This window comes from Amyelois transitella, chromosome 17 (assembly GCF_032362555.1).
Source record: "Amyelois transitella isolate CPQ chromosome 17, ilAmyTran1.1, whole genome shotgun sequence".
Taxonomy (NCBI): domain Eukaryota; kingdom Metazoa; phylum Arthropoda; class Insecta; order Lepidoptera; family Pyralidae; genus Amyelois; species Amyelois transitella.
Window position 1 is genome coordinate 2,337,473 of NC_083520.1, and position 19,100 is coordinate 2,356,572.

Here is a 19,100-nt window from a genome sequence, read left to right on the forward strand (position 1 = left end):
TACTAAATATTTTAATAGTATACCACCACCACCAATAAAAAAATAGGACCACTCCATCTCTTTCCCACGAATGTCGAAGGCAGGGGTAGGCTTATAAAGTTGTGATTCTTCTTTAAGGCGATGGGCTAGCAACCTGTCACTTTTTGAATCTCAATTTCATTATTAAGCCTTTCAGCAGAACGTGAGCGTCGAGTCCTTCGAGCCAACAGTCGGCTCTGTCTACTTTGTAAAAGAATTAAGACGTAATAAATGCACGTACAAAGTAAGTGTATCTTAAAATAATATGTTATGGACTTTAAAAGGTAAGGTCATAATATTTAAGTAAGTTTAATTATGTCAATTGCAGTTTTAATTAGTTCAAATGAGTCATATGAATAATGGCTCTGTCTACCCCGTGAAAGATAAAGACGTTATGTACTAAATAATTCCAAATTGATTACCGTAAATATAAAAATAAAAAAAATATATATTTTGCAGTCTCTAAATCAGTCCTTTTATTTAGGTAGAACAAAAATGTAAAAATTACATATTCCAATTTTTTATTGCGGAGTAAAAAGCATAACACAATTTCTTGCATTAAGTACAATAAAAAAAACTTTATATAATTCTTGCATGTAGCTGTGTGTGTCCTTTCTTTAGACGAAAATATCATTTCTTCTGTTCATGGTAGTTCATGAACATTGACACTAGATGGCGCTGAACGAAATTGAAACGCGGTATGGTTTGTCATTGATTTATCATTACCCAGACACTAAACATGTATCGCAATATTGACTTTTACAATCATTCATTCTCTTGAATGATTCTTTTTTGGAACCGCACGTGAAGTTTTCTTCACGATCGGGATAATTTGATAATGTCAGGCTAAAGTGCATTTTTGCCTCTGAGCTGCCAAATCCGCGATACGAATTACCTACTACACCCGCATCTGCAGCGGTAAATCAATTTTTCGAGCGAGAAAGGAGTATTTCCTAACTTATGGTAATGCATTTAATAGGTACTCGAAATAAAATAAAAAACGTGGCCGGTAGGGCGAGCGCTGATCAGAGCTTAGGCAGCTGAGAAATTAAACTAAGGTAAGGCCTATTCAATTCACAAATATCACAATCTTTCCTCGTCAGTTCCCTTCCGTTTACTATAGAAAAACAACAGTTTTATCCACATAGTTCCAGAATTTATCGAGGTACCCAGGTGCTTTCATTCATTAAGGCTTTTCCCTCTTCCAGCCTTCCCATTTTTCCATACAAACATTACGCTTATAAAACTTTTTTTAAGGATCGTACCGAATTATTCCTAGCTTGAACAAGGAGGTTCATCTTCAACTCTTTCCATTTTTGTAAGTATATTTGCTTAACAAACCTGTTTTCATTCATCCTCTCATTATTACCAACCATGCAAGCATTCCCTTTTCTATTCCTGTCCCTATATCTTCCCATTTAGACGTAATCTAATAGCCGTAGTAAAGTCACGGCGACTCAAATAACGCAGTTCATGTCAGCATTGTTGTATTACAATGGGTGAAAGCGATTGCATTTATCTGTAAATTTATAATTATGCAATGGCGTTGGCGTATGTTTGTTTGTTTAGTTCAACAGTAACAGTTATTTAAGTCTATCGTTATAATCCCATTCTAAGTATTAATACAAATACATAATATGAGTTTATTTGTTTGTTACCTCTTCACAAGTTACTACTACTGAATTAATCTTCTTTAAATATCTAAATTTATTATAATTATTAATTTATATATACGTGATATTTCAAGGGCAAAGGGGGGACCTTTAAACCCGGTAAAAACTACAGTTTCCGTGGGATTTGCGAGAAACCTGTTTTATTATGTAGGTGGCGCTAAATTTGTCGTATTTTGTAGGTAGCGTTCAATTCGTTGCTTTTTGTAGTTAGTGCTTATTTCGTCACTTTTTTTAGATGGCGTTACTTTCGTCGCTTTTTATAGATGGCAATTTACTGGATGAATTTGTTAGTTAAAGCTAATCTTCTTAATAAAAGAGTGTTTAATTTGCAAGAATATATTAGAATAACTTTATATATATTAAAATTATAAGAACATGATGTACATAATAAGGAAATTGTGACGCGAGGTATGCTTTTCAAAAGATAGAATTTCACATTGCAATTAAAATGCATTATTCCTTTTCATCGTTTGACACATTAAATCCAATTTTCGTGAGCTACGTCTACCCCAGATGTCGTCGCGTCGTTCCTCTCTGAATGGCATTCTTCTATTGAAGATGGAATCGGCTAGTTGGTATGATTAGAAAATGCGCAGAAAAATCTAGAAACCCTTTTCCTATTTTTGCTTTCCTGTACCACAACAACTAATATAAATAATTTGTAGGTGGCGTTAAATTCATCGCTTTTTTGTAGGTGGCGTTAAATTCGTCGCTTTTTTGTAGGTGGCGTTAAATTCGTCGCTTTTTTGTAAGTGGCGTTAAATTCGTCGCTTTTTTGTAGGTGGCGTTAAATTCGTCGCTTTTTTGGAGGTGGCGTTAAATTCGTCGCTTTTTTGTAGGTGGCGTAAAACTCGTCGCTTTTTGTAGGTGGCGTAAAACTCGTCGCTTTTTGCAGGTGGTGCTAATTTCGTCGCTGTTTTGTTAGATGGCGTTATATCCACGCGGGCCAAGCTGCGGGTTAAAACTCGTGTTTATTTTTTGCTTTTTTTTGCTGAAGTTCGCCATGATCAAAATGCAGTAACACGTCATTTCAAAGTGAATGTGAAAGTATGTTTGTTACCTCATTACTTTTAAAACTGAACCAATTTTAATGACACTTTAAACTGGAAAACACGCCTCGACTACGACGCCAATTATTATAGACGATACTGACTAACCCTTATTAACTTGATTCTAGGTATTTTATTAGGTTGGAAACTATATAAAATGGCGCTAAATCGCTTCAAAATCTATAGAACAAGTCAATACGGGTTTTATATCAAGAGGTTCATCTGTTTCAATCAGCCCTCATCCGATAACGTTATTAGCTGAACTTTATTCGTGCATAATTGACTAATCAGCTTAGCCCGTTGCAGACGAGACAATGCAGAAATTTAAGTTCTGTCCTATACGAGTAGTTTAAATGTTACTCGCTAACGTGCAGCGTGATTCCCGGCACCAATAGAAAAAATAATAGGACATCCATCTCTTACCCCATGGATGTCGCAAAAGGCGACTAAGGGATAGGCTTATAAACTTGTAATTCTTCTTTTAGGTGATGGACAAACAACCTATCAGTGTATGCAATTTCGAGAATCCGCAAAATCGCAGTGTCCATGAAGTGATCATCTGTTAGTGCTCCTATACATTCAAAGTCAAAGTTTAGTTTAGATGGCTTAATAATATAATTCAGATAAGCCCATCGTTTATAAGAAATATCTTTGTATAAGCCTTAGCGTTGGCCTTAAGTTTCAGCCAATAATTAATTTTAGAAATTATTAAATAATTTCAGCTACATGGCAAATATCTATCTACAACATTTATATTTTCGATCAGTAATTAACGAACGAAAGAAGAATTATTCAACTAATTTATGAGATAACAACTCTTTCAAGTTCTGTTGTATGACTGAAAAGAAAAGATTTAAATACACACATTCTTACTCATAGTATTAACAATGTATTGAAAAAAAACAATCGTTAGTCTGTTCAGACATTCGAATGCCCTGACTCGGTGTGACTTAATTTAGATCCCTTAATACGGATTACCAAGTCAACTACATTCTATCTGATACCTATTAACATTTTCTTCAAAGTTACTTTCACCGAAACTTTAACATACAAAACATAACACCAGTTTCCCAGAGAGGTAGAAAAATATATAGTATTTGAACTTGCTTCAATATTTTATATATGTATGTGTATTTTGTATGTATTTATGTACTTTGTTTGTAATGTATGCATTTTGCAGTATGCATGAGCACTTTATCGCTCCACCAACTTCAAGTTTTTTCTGTTTGGTCAGCTGGCAGACTGGTAGAGAATGCCAAGCGGCATAAAGTCCGCCCTTTATACACTTATTTTTGTGTAATAAAGTTTTAAATAAATGAATATTTACAGATTTCGCTTGCATTCTTTTCTCTTTTAATACAAACTCGACAATTACAAAAACAAGGCTGTCTTAAACAAAATCAAACACTTTTCAAATTGCCCAGAAGTTTGACTATCCAAAATTCAAAATTATTTAAAAATAGGTTCTCAGAACGACAAAAGATGGAGTACGAAAGAAAAATCAGTGGATCATTACGCCTCTCAACAAAAATACTTAACTTGAAATTAATGATTTGTTTTTGAATATTAATTAATTGCGTACGTCAAGCAAAAAACTTAATAATCCGAAAATTTCACCGGGGCCAAGACTTAATCTGAAGCAAATGGCGCGATTAATGAGTCTCGGAGTCTCGCTGGAGGAAGCGTTGCATTGATATACAACTGATTAGACATCATAAGTGCATCTACGTAACATTTGTGTGTATGTATTGAAATTTATTTAGAATTTTCAGTATAAAAAATTATATTACAACCTTATCTAACCAAACCTCCCAGCTAAATACAGTCTCCGAGTCTTAAGCTGGATGACTTGATGGTAGAATTGTGTTTTAAATATCAATAACTATCGTATGTAGCAAATAAATAGTATGGATGAACATATTTGTATATATGGGAAAGTTACCCGATTTGTATATATGGGAAGGTCACCCAATGTAGCCTATTTAAATGTGTGTCTGTGATGCCTAGTGAGCCAAATTTCAGATTCGACCCAAATTCTTGGGAGTTGATGACTTAGATTAATATTCAGTTCTTAGTGATAGATAACTTTAGGGAACCAATACGAGTAGCAGGCAAACGACTGGATTCTATGATTTAACTTAAAATTTTTATGAAGAATCTTCTTTTCATATAGGATATTTAACTGTACTTTTAAAACATTACATTAAAGGCTATCATCATATAATACTCATCTATTAGAAATTAAGTTGCAAAAACATGCCTTTCTGAAAACAATTAATTCATAATGGCATACCTACCTATGGTTGGTACATAGTAATGCTTACATTCATTTGCAAAGAGCAAGGGACTATCATAAAAGAAATGAAAATCAAAAAATAAATAATTTAATAAAAAACACTATCACATTTCCAAATACTCATCATATAAGTCCATGAATCCATGAACGTTATCAGATTAAATGTTTACGTCATTAAAACAGTAACGAAACTTTAGACAATCTTTCATCTCTTTGATGGCTTTTCCAAAATAGACGTTAGAGTTATAAATAGCGCAATATTGAACGGATATGGTTTTAGTTCAAGTAGATTAAAATTAATATTTCCCTTAATTACTCATCTAGCGTCATCAAGTTTGGTGACAGAAATAAGATTGATACAGAAAAGACTCTTCTTGAAATAAAAATGAAGACAACAGATATTATTTTTATACAAAACCATAATAATTAATTCAAGTTAATAACGATAAGGCTACGCAAAGTAGATCAAAACCCAAGCATATCAAAAATATGTTATGACGCTTTCATGAAATCTAAAGTTGCAGTAACGTTTTTTTTTAAATTAGCGCTAGAATTTATTTTAATATTAACGGCTTTCATAGGAATGAATTAATGCGCGCACAGTATTTGCTTTTCGAAGTGAAATATATTATTCCAGCTAATAGGTATACAAAGAACGAAATCGCAATACTCGATTGTTATAAATATGCTTGTATGATTCTATAATAATCACACAAAATTTTCTTACACGTTATTATAATTTTTTTGATCATCTTGATTTCTTGATTTTCTGCACATTGTGAGCTTTTTTCATATCTTGCATTTCATTGAAACACTTCTGCACACTTTTAATTTATGTTTGCGGTATTTAATAATAGGAAATCTGTTGTAGGTACCTGATTATCGAAGCATCAAATTTATTGTTTCCAAAAGCTATTATTTTAAATACATATAATTTATATGAGAATATATGATGCCTGTGGTTTGTTATTTGGTTTTGTTGATTTATAGCGCTAATTAATGGAATAACTACGACTAATTAGAGGGTGTATTCAACACACCCTTATCAGGTACTTTGTTGGTAAAACAATGCGTTCAATCACTTACCACAGATACACTGATATATACAGGTTGGCTTTTTAAACATCAGGCAAATTTTTGAATTTTTTATGTGTACAATTTTTGAAAAAATCTATAGGGCTTTATTTTTCTATATTTTACAAATTGAACCATCAGCTAACGCCACTATGAACAAAAAGTACAAATATCATTTTATATCGACTATAAAAGTTTTGTGTTCCATGTAATAAATAGGTTATTCTGAAGTTTTGACACCATGTAAATGACATCATTGCACACACAAAAGGCTATAGGTATACGCATAAAAAAAATTAAGTATGAACATAAAATAATTTATGTCACAGAATCATTATGTGTCATTATGCATGATAGATAGGCATTTTGCATATAATTGCGACTAGTTCCAGCCACCTGCGTCCTGTATGCACAAGGAAGCATAAACGCGACTTGGTACTATATTTCCTGCAAAGAAAATGGTCATTACGTTATAGCAGTATGAATGCTTTTAAGAAAATTACTTTATCAAGTGCCGTGTAGTTCCTCGCAACAATAGAAAAAGAATAGGACCATTCCATCTTTTTTCCATGGATGTCGTAAAAGGTGACTAAGAAATAGGCTTATGTATGTTATTACTTAGGACTCCTCTTTTAGGCAATGGGCTAGCAACCTGTTACTATTTTAATCTCAATTCTATCATTAAGCCAAACGGGCTGAACGTGGCCTTTCAGTATTTTAATGACTGTAAGCTATGTCTGTCCCGCAAAGGATATAGACGTGCTTGTATGTTATGTTACTTTATCAAGGGTGTCAATCTAAAACATGTTACGGAATTAAAACTTTGTCCCCGATTTTGTCTTAAACGCTTAAACAACGGATAATTTCGTTTTTTTTTATGTGTGCGGCTCTGTCACCTTCGAAACATACAATACAATAACTCTTTATTGCACCACAATAAATTACAGAAAATTCACAATTATGTATTAAAAACATAGCAGCAAAAGGCGACCTTAACAATCACTTATCCATCAAATCCTACTAGTCAAACCTCATTGAGTCTTATAAAGAGAGCGCTGCACATAGTCAACAAAAAAAAGCTTCTGTTTTTGAGCTATGATCCCACAGAGCAAAAAAAAAACCGTGAAACCGCCGAGCTTGCATGAAGAGTTATGAATGTGGATAAAGCGAAGAAAATATGCAGAGATCGTGGCAAGTGGAAAGAGGTAGTCTCTGCCTACCCCTCCGGGAAAGAGGCGTGATTTTATATACTCTTTCCACTTGCCACGATCTCTGCATACTTCCTTCGCTTCATCTACATTCATAACTCTCTTCATGCAAGCAAACTTATAACATCTCTTTTTTTCCGGTTGGGGTTAAAAAGTGCCCGCAAACAAAAAATGAAAACTAGTGAAAATTACGACTCATTCAACAATGTAATTTGTGAACCCCCCACTTAAAAAGTAGTTCTGAAATAAGCCATAACTTGGCTTAACTTATTTAACTTTCGAACAGCGTAACGTGTTTCGCGCAGTTATTTTGTTAATAATCGTAAAAGTTAAAAACTCGTTAGTTCCGCCTGGCGGCTGCCCGCTTCAGTGCAAAATAAATGTGTATAGATCAAAAACCTTAGACCTTATGCGAGGAAATGTCACTATTTGGATCTCAATTACATCATTAAGCTGAAAGTGGCTTTTCAATCTTTTCAAGACTGTTGGCTCTGTCTACTATGCAATGGATATAGACGATTTTTATCCAGCAAAAACTACAGTTCCCGTGTAATTTGCGAAAATCCTGTATTCTTTGGTAGATGGCGCTAAATTCGTTGCTTTTTCTAGACGGCGCTAAAATCGCGCGGGTGAAGCTGCGGATGAAAGGTGGTAAATTACAAAACTTACACATCTATACTAATATTACAAAGCTGAAGAGTTTGTTTATTTAAACGCGCTAATCTCAGGAACTACTGGTTCGAATTGAAAAATTGTTATTGTGTTGAATAGACCATTTATCGAGGAAGGCTTTAGGCTATATAACATCACGCTGCAACTTTTAGGAGCGAAGAAATTATGGATAATGTTAAAAAAACGGGGTAATTATTCATCCTTGAGGGCTTCAATGATGCTGAAAATAACTACTCCACGCGGTTGGTCCGCGTCACGGGCACAGCTAGTTTATGAATATTCTATTCTATTCTATTCTATTCTAAGTATAATTTAATATTGTGAAGTTGACGTTGTTGAAGAAAATGCTGCAGTGCAGTTTGTTACCGCTTCTTCTGCACTGACGCCTTGGAAGCGGCAGTAAACTTAGTTTTTAAGTAATTTATTTGACGTCAACCAATGCTGTTAAACCATACGACAATTATTAAGCGACATATAGTATCCTATAATAATGAATAAAAATTTTGAATTTTGAATTTGAAATTTGAATACGAACGTTTTCACATACATTCCGTTACAATATTTTACCAGCACAGTTTCACAACCCGACATCCACATGTTTTGTGAGAACGCTGCTTGCGTCCGGCTGATATTATATCAAAGGAGCCAGCCATGTATGTTAATGTGATAATTGAAACTTGTGTTGGCTTCTAATTTGCCGTATTGCGCGTTTGTTTTCAGACGAAATGGTAATAGTTTCGGAGTTTAGTAGGTGGAAAGATAAATTTCACATTTCTATGTGATTTATGACATGTTTGTCATTTGATAGACTAAAATTTAGATAAATATATATTGACAGAAGATGTGAAAAGTGACATAATCTAAACAGAATCGTGTGATGGTGCACAAATGTGATTTTGTTATGACAATGGTGCTGATAAAGGAAGATGATTTCATTTTGTAAATCGATTTTTATAATAATTGAATGACATTTAAATAGTAAAGATTACATTTACTTCCTGAACAAAAATATTTTTTTAAAATACTACGTTTAACGTTTGGTCGTAAATAATGAGAAAAAGCTCACCATTTAATTTTTCCGAAAGTGATCTAGAGTTATAAATCATAAGACTTTTACGAGTTTAAGAACATTTATGACTTTTATGAGTCCCGAAATGTCGTGAGCCGCGTTAATCTACTCCAACAATGGCGTTGTCAAATAAATCACAATAGGCATTTTCACTAGTTTTCCACGTCAGGCGTGACCGTATGAAAGCGTTAGTGTTTGTTTATGTTGATGAGAAACAGCGGACAAGGCAGATACAGTTTTATAATCCGGTCAATATACTATGCTGCAATCTAAAACACTGTTTGTTCAATAGGCATTCTACTAGCGTCTTCTTTGTAGAGTCTGCTGGATGACTTAAATTTACCCACATCTATATGGTCTCATGGATTATAGCCCTTAACAGAAATACAAGGAACGACTCCTACCTACTATATGCAACTTGTAGGAGAACCACTCCAACTTGGGCCATGGCAACTCAAACAATTGCGTAAACGACTAAAAAAAGACTACCTCTTTCCACTTGCCACGATCTCTGCATACTTCCTTCGCTTCATCCACATTCATAACTCTATTCATTTAATTTTTAATTCTTTCAATTTAATTAATTCAGTGTTTCGCTCCCTTCAGCAATGTGAACTGTATCCAAAGGTTTCTTTACAACCGCGCCTCGTCACCGATACGGTTCATCAGACAAATCGACTATGTCATTCCCACGCATCGCGGGTGTGGCGCCTTTGTCAGGCCCCGGGTAATTTGGTCACCATTTTGATTGACCGCTCGTCGGGCCCGTGCTAACCAGGCTTTTGAAGTATTTATGAACATTTCGTCTATATCCCTTACAGGTTAGATCGAGACACAATACACAAGATTCAAAAGGGCGCGTTTAGTTGAATGTCTTAATGATGGCAGTGAGATTCAGAGACGTGACAGGTTGGACAAATCACAAGTTTAAAAGCCTTTCTCATCATCAGTTACAATCTAAAAGCATGAGAATTCGACATCCTGTTTTATGAGGGCACAACAGCAAATTAAAAAAAGACACGCTTTTTAAGAATATTTCAATATAAGGAACAACTTTTGACCAGGGCGTAGCTGTGGCAATTTCAAAAAGAATCTTACTACAATGTATGTCAAGTTTCAGCGAAATCTATTCTCTGTTTGTCCCTTAGGTATCCTTATTATCTCGCTTGGTTGTTTAATTTATTTCGTCTTAGATTCTACAAACGGTATCCACTTAAAAGCTTAATCTAGACAAAAGCATTTACCAATCCAAAAATTACTCCACACGATTCACAACTAAAACTAGGTCATTTGATACTTGGCAGTACTACAGTGGAGAGAATACCTTAATAATGTTCACAAAAGTAGTCCTTTCGAAAAGAATCTGCAATGCAGGTGGCGCCCGGTCCAGTGACCGTCGCGGAGCGGGAGATGGATGACGTAAAACCTAATCTGGAGCGAGCATGGAACTACACACGATCTGGAAGCCTGAACTTCTAAATAAAATTCTGACATGAAAGTTATCGCAATTTTAGTTTCATCTCTTCTTTATTAGAAAACGAAGTTTTTTTCTTAGTTTTCTGAATGAAATAGCAAAGGAGAGGGGAGGGGTTTCAACAAATTTCAAGGGCATTTTTCGGTCCCAAAATTGAAGGAATAGAACGGCGCATGTGTTTTTTGAACCATATACAAAAAAAAAGAAGTGAGACTTTAAACACGTTTGTGGGTTTTAGAATACTTATTTAAAAGTGATTAATTTTCGCAAGCCGAACCGACCAGTTCTCATCGCTATATGTACCAATGACATACATATCTGCAAAGAGCATACTTATATTTGCGCGAGGGGTAAATTCTAACATACCTACTATAAAGTTACTTTATTAATCCGTTTCATGCAACATGTTCTCGGCATCGGTAACACGTGGCAAATTCCTATGATTCAGATGAACTGTATGATTTATATCATGTTTTAATTAAAACAGGTGTTCTGTTTGTCACGCTGGTATCATTATGCGCCGTATTTCATGCCGTACTTAATTTGATGCCCGGACCCGTTTATCCTGAATTTATAAAGATTACGTATAGAGGACACTGAATTTTTAGGACTGTTACAAATACCCTCATGGGATAAGTCCGCAATTGATAAATGTAAAATTGTTTCTTTTATAACTATGTACTATTCTTGTTACTGTGTAAATTTCTATGCAATAAAGATATTACAAACAAACAATCTGAAATCTCACAATCGACCATACTTATGGATGAAATTATAACTGAATTATTTGAATAGCATAAATAAAGATAAACCTTAATAGTTACATTTATTGCTTATAATTCCAACGGATGCAAATCTCTGGGCAAAAGTATAGAGCAGTCATAAATAATTCTTAAATCCCACATGTTGGGAACAGGCTTAGCTTAGAGCAAGAAAGTAGTTACACATGCTTGCAATAATTTGACAAAGGATTTTACGGTGAGCTGAGTATTAAAAATATAATAAAATATATGTAATAGGAAGTGTGAATGGGACTGTTGGTATGGAAAGACCTAAATGAACGTACCTTGACCAAATCGGAGATGTTCTAGCAAAAGTTCTGGTCAAGAGTACCCGAAACCGAAGAGCTTGTATGAAGAGAATTATGAATGTGGATGAAGCGAAAGAAGTATGCAGGGATCGTGGCAAGTGGAAAGATGTGGTCTCTGCCTACGCCTCCGGGAGAGAGGCATGATTTATGTATGTATGTATAGTAGGTAAAAAAGAAATACCTCTCCCATAAATTCTTACCACTTCTATCATTATTCGTTCGTTAGTGTTGAAGGAGATGGATGTTGTTAAACCTAATCTGTCTTATGACCCTGAACAGAATAAACGGCGCGATAATTCATACTATTGTAAATGTGTGTTTGTGTGTGTGTTTGTTCGTCTTTACCCTTACTCCCATGAAATTTTGCACACGTTTAGTTTGGAGTACGGAAAAAGACATAAGGTACTTTCACGCGGGCTGGGGCCGCCTTTTCAAGACTGTTGACTCTGTCTACCCCGCAAGGGATATAGACGTGACCATATGTATGTATGTATGTATATCTCTAGCGGCGATGACGTGCTATGTCCAGAGATGGGATAAGACTTTGATATGCCTAAATACTATTTTATGCACAATTGTGGACCCATGACAAAAATAAAAAAGTTAGCAACTACATGTTTAAATCAAATGCTTTCCATTATAAGAATTTAAGACAGATAAGATTAATTATAAATGTCGTTGAAGAAAATTTTTTTGTTTTGCCGCTTGTTCTGTATTTTCGCTTTGGGAGCTGGCGTAACTTTAAATAAAAGTAATATTTGACGTCAAAAGCTTAATAAAAATTACAATAATATATATACTAATTACGATAGTAGTCAATAGCTCTTAGTATCCATATTGTTGAGAAACAAGAAAATTGTATTTTAAAAGGCCATTACGTATATGCCTCCCATTTGAAACTATCGAGATGAGAAGAATAAGAAGGCACTTTAAATAGATCGGAGTAGTCTAAAACTGAGACCATTTGACATGATGACGTCAATTTCGGACGTCCAATCACGTCTATGAAAGCGGAGAAATAATTGGCCACAATTGAAAATAAGTAGCCGGACGCCATTCTAATTCTACGAGTAGGTTTCTTCTGAGGACGTCGATGCAAAGACAATTTGGTATGAGGAAGTGATAAATATATCGTTAATCAGTATGTACGAGTACTAGCAACAACAAATGCCTGAAAATTAATTTTAACCAAGACAATACTATTTACGTACGATATGAATGTACTAATAATTAGAATTACAAAAATATGTAAAGAAACCGTGCAAGATATTTCTTTTATTTATTTTTTTTTTGTTTGAGTTTATGGATAATATTACAAACACAAACACAGACAAACTTATGCTATTGGAAGCATAATTTGTTTTTTCATTCTTAACTCTACTTATAAGTAAGAGTTCTTCTACCGATCTATAAATTTAATACGTGGGTAAAGTTTACGAAATATTATCTCTCAACACTCGAGCATTACATAATTTTGGCTCAACCTTGAAAAAGTACACTTAATACTAATAAAAATGTGATGTTATGAACACGGAGTTCCACTTTAGGCGACTTCTTTTTCACGCCAGAGCGCGCTAGTGTGACGCGGCAAGGTCGACGTATTCACAATCTTTTTTCCAATTTTACGTTACGTTCTTCTGCAGTCGCGGAAATAGAGTCTACTTTTGTCGTAATAAACGAAGTAAAGCCTTTAATTATATTGTTTTCCAAGATATAATAGAAAAAGAAGGAACTGAAAAAATAATAGCAAATGAAAATCCAAAGTGTCTGCCTTCGCCCGGAGAAGCCAGACATTTTCATGTTGTATACAATATATTTTTAAGACTTACCATTTCTAGATATGACTCTGCGTAGCAAATGTCCGAAGCGGCGTGCGCCCATGCATATCCGCTGCTCCCGAACCACTTCATCCATACAATCACTGTCCGTAGCTGTATCACCATCACTGTCATCTTCTGACACGAGAGATTCACGCTTACTTAAACTGTTATAGTTCTCTTCGTTTAAATTTAAAGTAGGCTCACTAGCACCTAAAGTTTTTGATTCTACAGTCCAATCACTTTCTAAATCATTGAACAGATCGTCTAGATTTGTTTCTAATAAACCTTTGGCACTGGATATCACTTTACATTTGGCTTCATTGTGTGTAACTATTGCATCTACACTATTAGAGAGACATTTGTCTCGTCTCACACTTTTCGTCGCTTCATCTGGTACTTCGCTTATATTGTCATGTGTTTTTGTTCTTTGCTTTACACGCAAAGAACCGTGCGTTGTCAATTGTCTTTCTTTCTGCCTCACACTTTCTGAGATCGGGTTGTCTTCCCTCCGCGGTAATTGATTCGGATGACTTGGACGAAACATATTCGATAACACTAGCATTTTCACTGTTTTCAAAGCACCGAGGCTCGTTAAACATTCCATCACTGCATTCCTCATTCATTTCACTGTCGTCTCACACTGAACAAAAGAGGGAGGCGGTTTTGTGTTTGTTCAAGACTCGCAAAATTGTATTTTAGGAGAGAAAACTGCCTGTTGCAGTTGAGCAATGTATGCAAATGCATTCTTTATGGAAAACTGGGCATTATTCAGGCGAATAGAATATTCTGTTGTGTCCGGGGTTTAGGTGATATTTTGCTGGGAGCGACGTCGGTCGCCGCGACAGCTCTGAATAAATAAAGTATCACTGTACGAACAACGTCTACTTTTGCAAAAGAGTAAGACTACTTAAATGTCGCATTTACTCAAAGAAATAAAAAAAAACGCCCTTATGAATAGTATTAATAATATTATGAACAGAACTAATTAATTCTAATTCTGGGAGAAGAAAACAATTCGAACACAACAAAACAGTTTTGACGCAGATATAAACAAATACGATTTTTTTATAGAAAATATCAGAGTAGCGAAGCACTAAACAAATTTATGAACAGGAAATACTTGCGACGTTGGGTTATTACATTTATTAAATTCATGAAGTGATTCATATTTATAATGTAGTCCATTTATTTTCCAGCATATTTATTAGGAGTCCGAGCGTTGTCCTCGCCACCAATCATCGAATTGACCTTGAAAATAATAACAAACGGACACATACGGACCATATTGAGAATGGCAATGACCATCATAAAAAGATGATACATAAACAATTGTGAGAACTTGCGACGATTTCTGGTTCAACCTACATTATATACAAAAAGTTATATCAAATCATTGTTATGTTTATAAGAGAAGTGGAATGGTTAAACTTTCTTAGACACTGTATAAATCTTATCAAATCATTTCGTATCCCATAATATGATATCATACGTTTCACACAGCTAGAATTCTACAATAAGAAGGTATAGAAATGCAATGTGTGAATCTTGCCAGTGAGCCAACTTGGGATGCATCCAAGAGATCGTGTAGCCATTGGATATGAAACCGAATTTTGATATGAAATGAACGATGATACGGACGAATGGAACTTGGAAATGCTCGTATATTTTGCCAGAATTATTCAGGTGGAATGAAAATGCTTCAAGAGAAACATGGTGCAAGTAGATGTTTAATTAAAACTGATGGCATTGTTCTCTCTAGCCGGTAGGAGAAACTTCATATGGTACGTTTATATTCGTTCAGATATATATATATATATAGAAAATATTCTAATATTTCCCCCCATCAGTTGAAAGAATTTTCACGTCAGCCAAAATTTCCCAGTCCGAAAAAGAAATAAAAAACCATCAAATGAATACAATTTTCTACCTCACAGCAATCTCAAGACGGCCATACGCTACAAAGCGTTAGGTATTTCCCCTGCTTAAATTTCCGTACACGTCCCAGTTAGAGCTGATAAGAGTCCTGCGGCATTCGGGGATTCTGGCACCGGATCTACACGGATAACGTATAATTTCACCGGCCAACTTACGGCGGCGACGCTGAGTAAGTAACTAAATTATACGCTTCTATAATAGAACGCTCACGACCACATTGAAACGCCTTGAACAAATGCATTATGGTACATAGAAAAATTGTTCTTATTTTAAAGTAGATTATTTTGAGATGTGACTTCCTTGAAGTTTTCTATTAAAGGTGGAGAAAATGCTACCGAAACATTTCGGTAGAGGTCAAAACGGGAAACATACAAAGATAAGAGAGGGAGAGAAAAAGTTTAAAAAAGGATGGAAAAAGTTTAAAGAGAAATATTTTATTAATCTCCAGATTTACACATCGAAGTACCCGAAAAAGATTGCTTTAGGAGCTAGTTGGAGCTCGTAATACCAGGTCGTGACGTTTAGTTTGATCTGTAAAGGATCGCGCGCGCTCCATATACAGATACACATTACTCTGGGTCTAGGGCATACGGCGTATGCCGTGTGCATTATTTAGAGAAAGTTTGCGTGAATTATAGCCGAGCAGTCGCTTTTTTGTGCTGTTGAAAATTTACGACATGAATCGTTTCGTATTTAAAAGATACTGGCGTTTGTAATTCAGTAAATAACTACAATTTTCAATTATATAAAAAAATACCATATGTATAATCTTCTAGAAATCACTTATGAAACAATAATTCTTTGCTTGTGACATCACTTCGTTGTCATTGTATTGCCCAAAGTGCCATTCGCCAAAACAAAATAATGGTAACAAAACCATAGCCTTAAAAAATTTTTTTCTTGCCTACGCTAAAAATATATATACATTTTACACGAATGTATCCCATACCGAGTATACAGAGACTCGTCTCGAAAAGACTAAAAGGCCACATTCAGCTGTGTGGCCCACTGATGGTATTAAGATTCAAATAGCGACAAGATTGATAGCCCATCGCCCATAAGTAGAAACTCGAATCTAGTTTATTAGCCTACTCAAAAAACTAATTAAGATTTATTCTATTTAATGACGGCCGCAGCAGTAATGTGCTTGTCTATGACACAGTAGGTCCCGAATTCGAATACCGGCCAGGGCATGATGAGAAACCAACTTTTTTTAATTGGCCTGGATCTTGGATATTTCTCTTTATAAGTACTCGTATATATTATATAAAAATAGTCTTGTGGAGTAAATCTCTCAATCAGTGTTATTCTACCACCAGGCAGATTGACGTCAAACGCACTCAAATTATTATTTAAAAATGAAATAAACCGTACTCATTTTTTTTTAAATTAATAACATATTGTAGTTGCTGAAATAAATCACGTTTGTATCCGATTTACCAACCGGCATTCCTGAATAACACCTCCATTATGCAGTGGCTTAATGGCCGCCGGTTTACTTAGTCTTGTTCAACCGAGCGCCTGCTGAATTTTAAGCTGTTTCCAACTGCTATACTAGCTAATTTCTGTTGGAAATTGAGCATTGAGTTGGAAAACTACACACACACGCATACAAAGGCAGATAAAAATAAAAGTCGAGTAAGAGAAAGGCTAATAAACTTGGGATTCCTTTTGTAGGCGATGGGCTAGCAATCTGTCACTATTTAAATCTCAATTCCATCACTAAGCCGAGACTGCTGACTCTGTCTACCATGCAAAGGATAGAGACGTGATTCTAGTATATGTATGTATTTCTGTATAACACCTCCATTTTGCAGTGGCTTAGCCGCCGCCAGTTTCCTTAATCTTGTTCAACCGAGCGCATGCTGAATTTTAAGCTGTTTCCAACTGCTATACTTACCAGTTAATTTCTGTAGGAAATTGAGCATTGAGTTGGAAAACTAAACACACACACAGATGCAGATTGTAATAAAAGTAGACCAAGAGAAAGGCTAATAAACTTGGGATTCCTTTTATAGGCGATGGGCTAGCAATCTGTCACTATTTAAATCTCAATTCCATCATTAAGCCGAGACTGTTGACTCTGTCTACCATGCAAGGGATAGAGACGTGATTCTAATATATGTATGTATTTCGGTATAACACCAACATTATGCAGTGGCTTAGCCACCGCCGGTCTCCTTAATCTTGTTCAACCGAGCGCCTGCTGAATTTTAAGCTGTTTCCAACTGCTATACCAGCTAATTTCTGTAGGAAATTGAGCAGTTACACTTGAAAATAGGGTTGCCAGGTCGCTAAAAAAGCCGGACACCCTATATTGTTTAGGTAGTCGTTATTTAGTTAGAAGTTGTTAAACCATACGTTTTGACAATTATTAAGCGATATGAAGTATCCTATGAATAAAAATTTTGAATTTTTTTGAGTCCACTCTCGTCGCCTGCGCTCGGCCACGCTCGGCGGCGCGGCGGCGGCTTTCGCTTTTTTGCGAAATGTACAAAGCCTAACAAAACCCGGACAAGACGGACACCGTTTATTTTGGCCGGACATGCGATCAAAAAGCCTATGTCCGGCTTTATCCGGACGCCTGGCAACGCTACTCGAAACATATTACACACAGAGATTTCACGTCTTTATCCCTTACTGGGTAGACGGAGACCATAGTCACAAAACTGGAATGCTTAACTATGAAGGATATTTTTATAGCGATTAATTTTATTAGGTTTCTGGCAATTTTAAAATAGAACCACTCCATATCGTGTATGTCGTTAAAGGCGACTAAAGGATAGGCTTATAATCTTGGGATTCCTCTTGTAGGCGATGGGCTACATTTTGTATAAGATTTCTTTGCCTTAACTACCTCGTAACTACCTAACAATTATTTTTTAAAACATGTTAAAAGTAATTCAACTTCTGATTGGTTGCCAAGCCGACCTAAGACTTCCAATGAAGATTATCGGAGGTGTTAAAAAACGGAAGACGGAACTAACTAACAAACTACGATGATTTAGATACAGAAGTTCACACACTTATGCGCTAATCGGCGAAGCAATCAAGTCAGAATGGAATAGTTCCTAAAAACCAAGGTCTGCACAAGGTGAACGGCAAATCAAGAAGTTGTAGCCAAACAGAATTTGCGCGACGTTAAACAAAATAGCAACAACAACTATGATATTGAATGCCTTTCATTCATCTATATTCTATTTTTATAGAAGACTCCAAGTGGTTCGTAATCCTTGGCAAGGCCTGAGGCGATATTATGCGAACTCGGAAACATAATTATGATGCAATTGCTAAATCCATGAATGGCTCCCGCGCTATGAAAATACAAGTTATTATTTAGCACAAAATTAACACAAGAACTAGAAGATATCATTTATCGTGTAAGTTATTATTAAGTGAATTTAAAAATATATATCATTTTCATTATCTCAATTCTATCACTAAGCCAAACAACTGAACGTGGCCTATCAGTCTTTTCAAGACTGTTGGTTCTGCCCACCCCACAAGGGATATAGACGTGACCATATGTATGTATGTATATCATTTTCTTGGTAAGCCTAGGTCGTATACTTCTATAAGGATTTTCTCACCCACCGCAGACCATCTAAAAAGGGGCTAGGCCATCTATACTAAAACCGACCAACTTTTTATACTTGTTTTTACAAAGGTAAGCACATTAGACACAGGGCACTAGACTACATAACATTGCAATATGGGCCAAT

General features: G+C 35.4%; 1 protein-coding gene across 2 annotated transcripts in view; it reads right to left on the bottom strand.

Annotated features, from left to right (window-relative positions):
• LOC106143412 (atypical protein kinase C) overlaps positions 1–19,100 on the bottom strand; it is a 219,639-nt gene that overhangs the window by 176,610 nt on the left and 23,929 nt on the right. Inside the window, exon 2 of one of the 2 annotated variants that reach the window (XM_013345486.2) lies at positions 13,453–14,083. The exons of the other annotated variant lie outside the window; for it this stretch is intronic. Coding sequence (XP_013200940.2) covers positions 13,453–14,062 — 610 coding nt within the window. The 5' untranslated portion in view covers positions 14,063–14,083. The remainder of the gene's footprint in view (positions 1–13,452; positions 14,084–19,100) is intronic. 2 annotated transcript variants of the gene reach the window in all.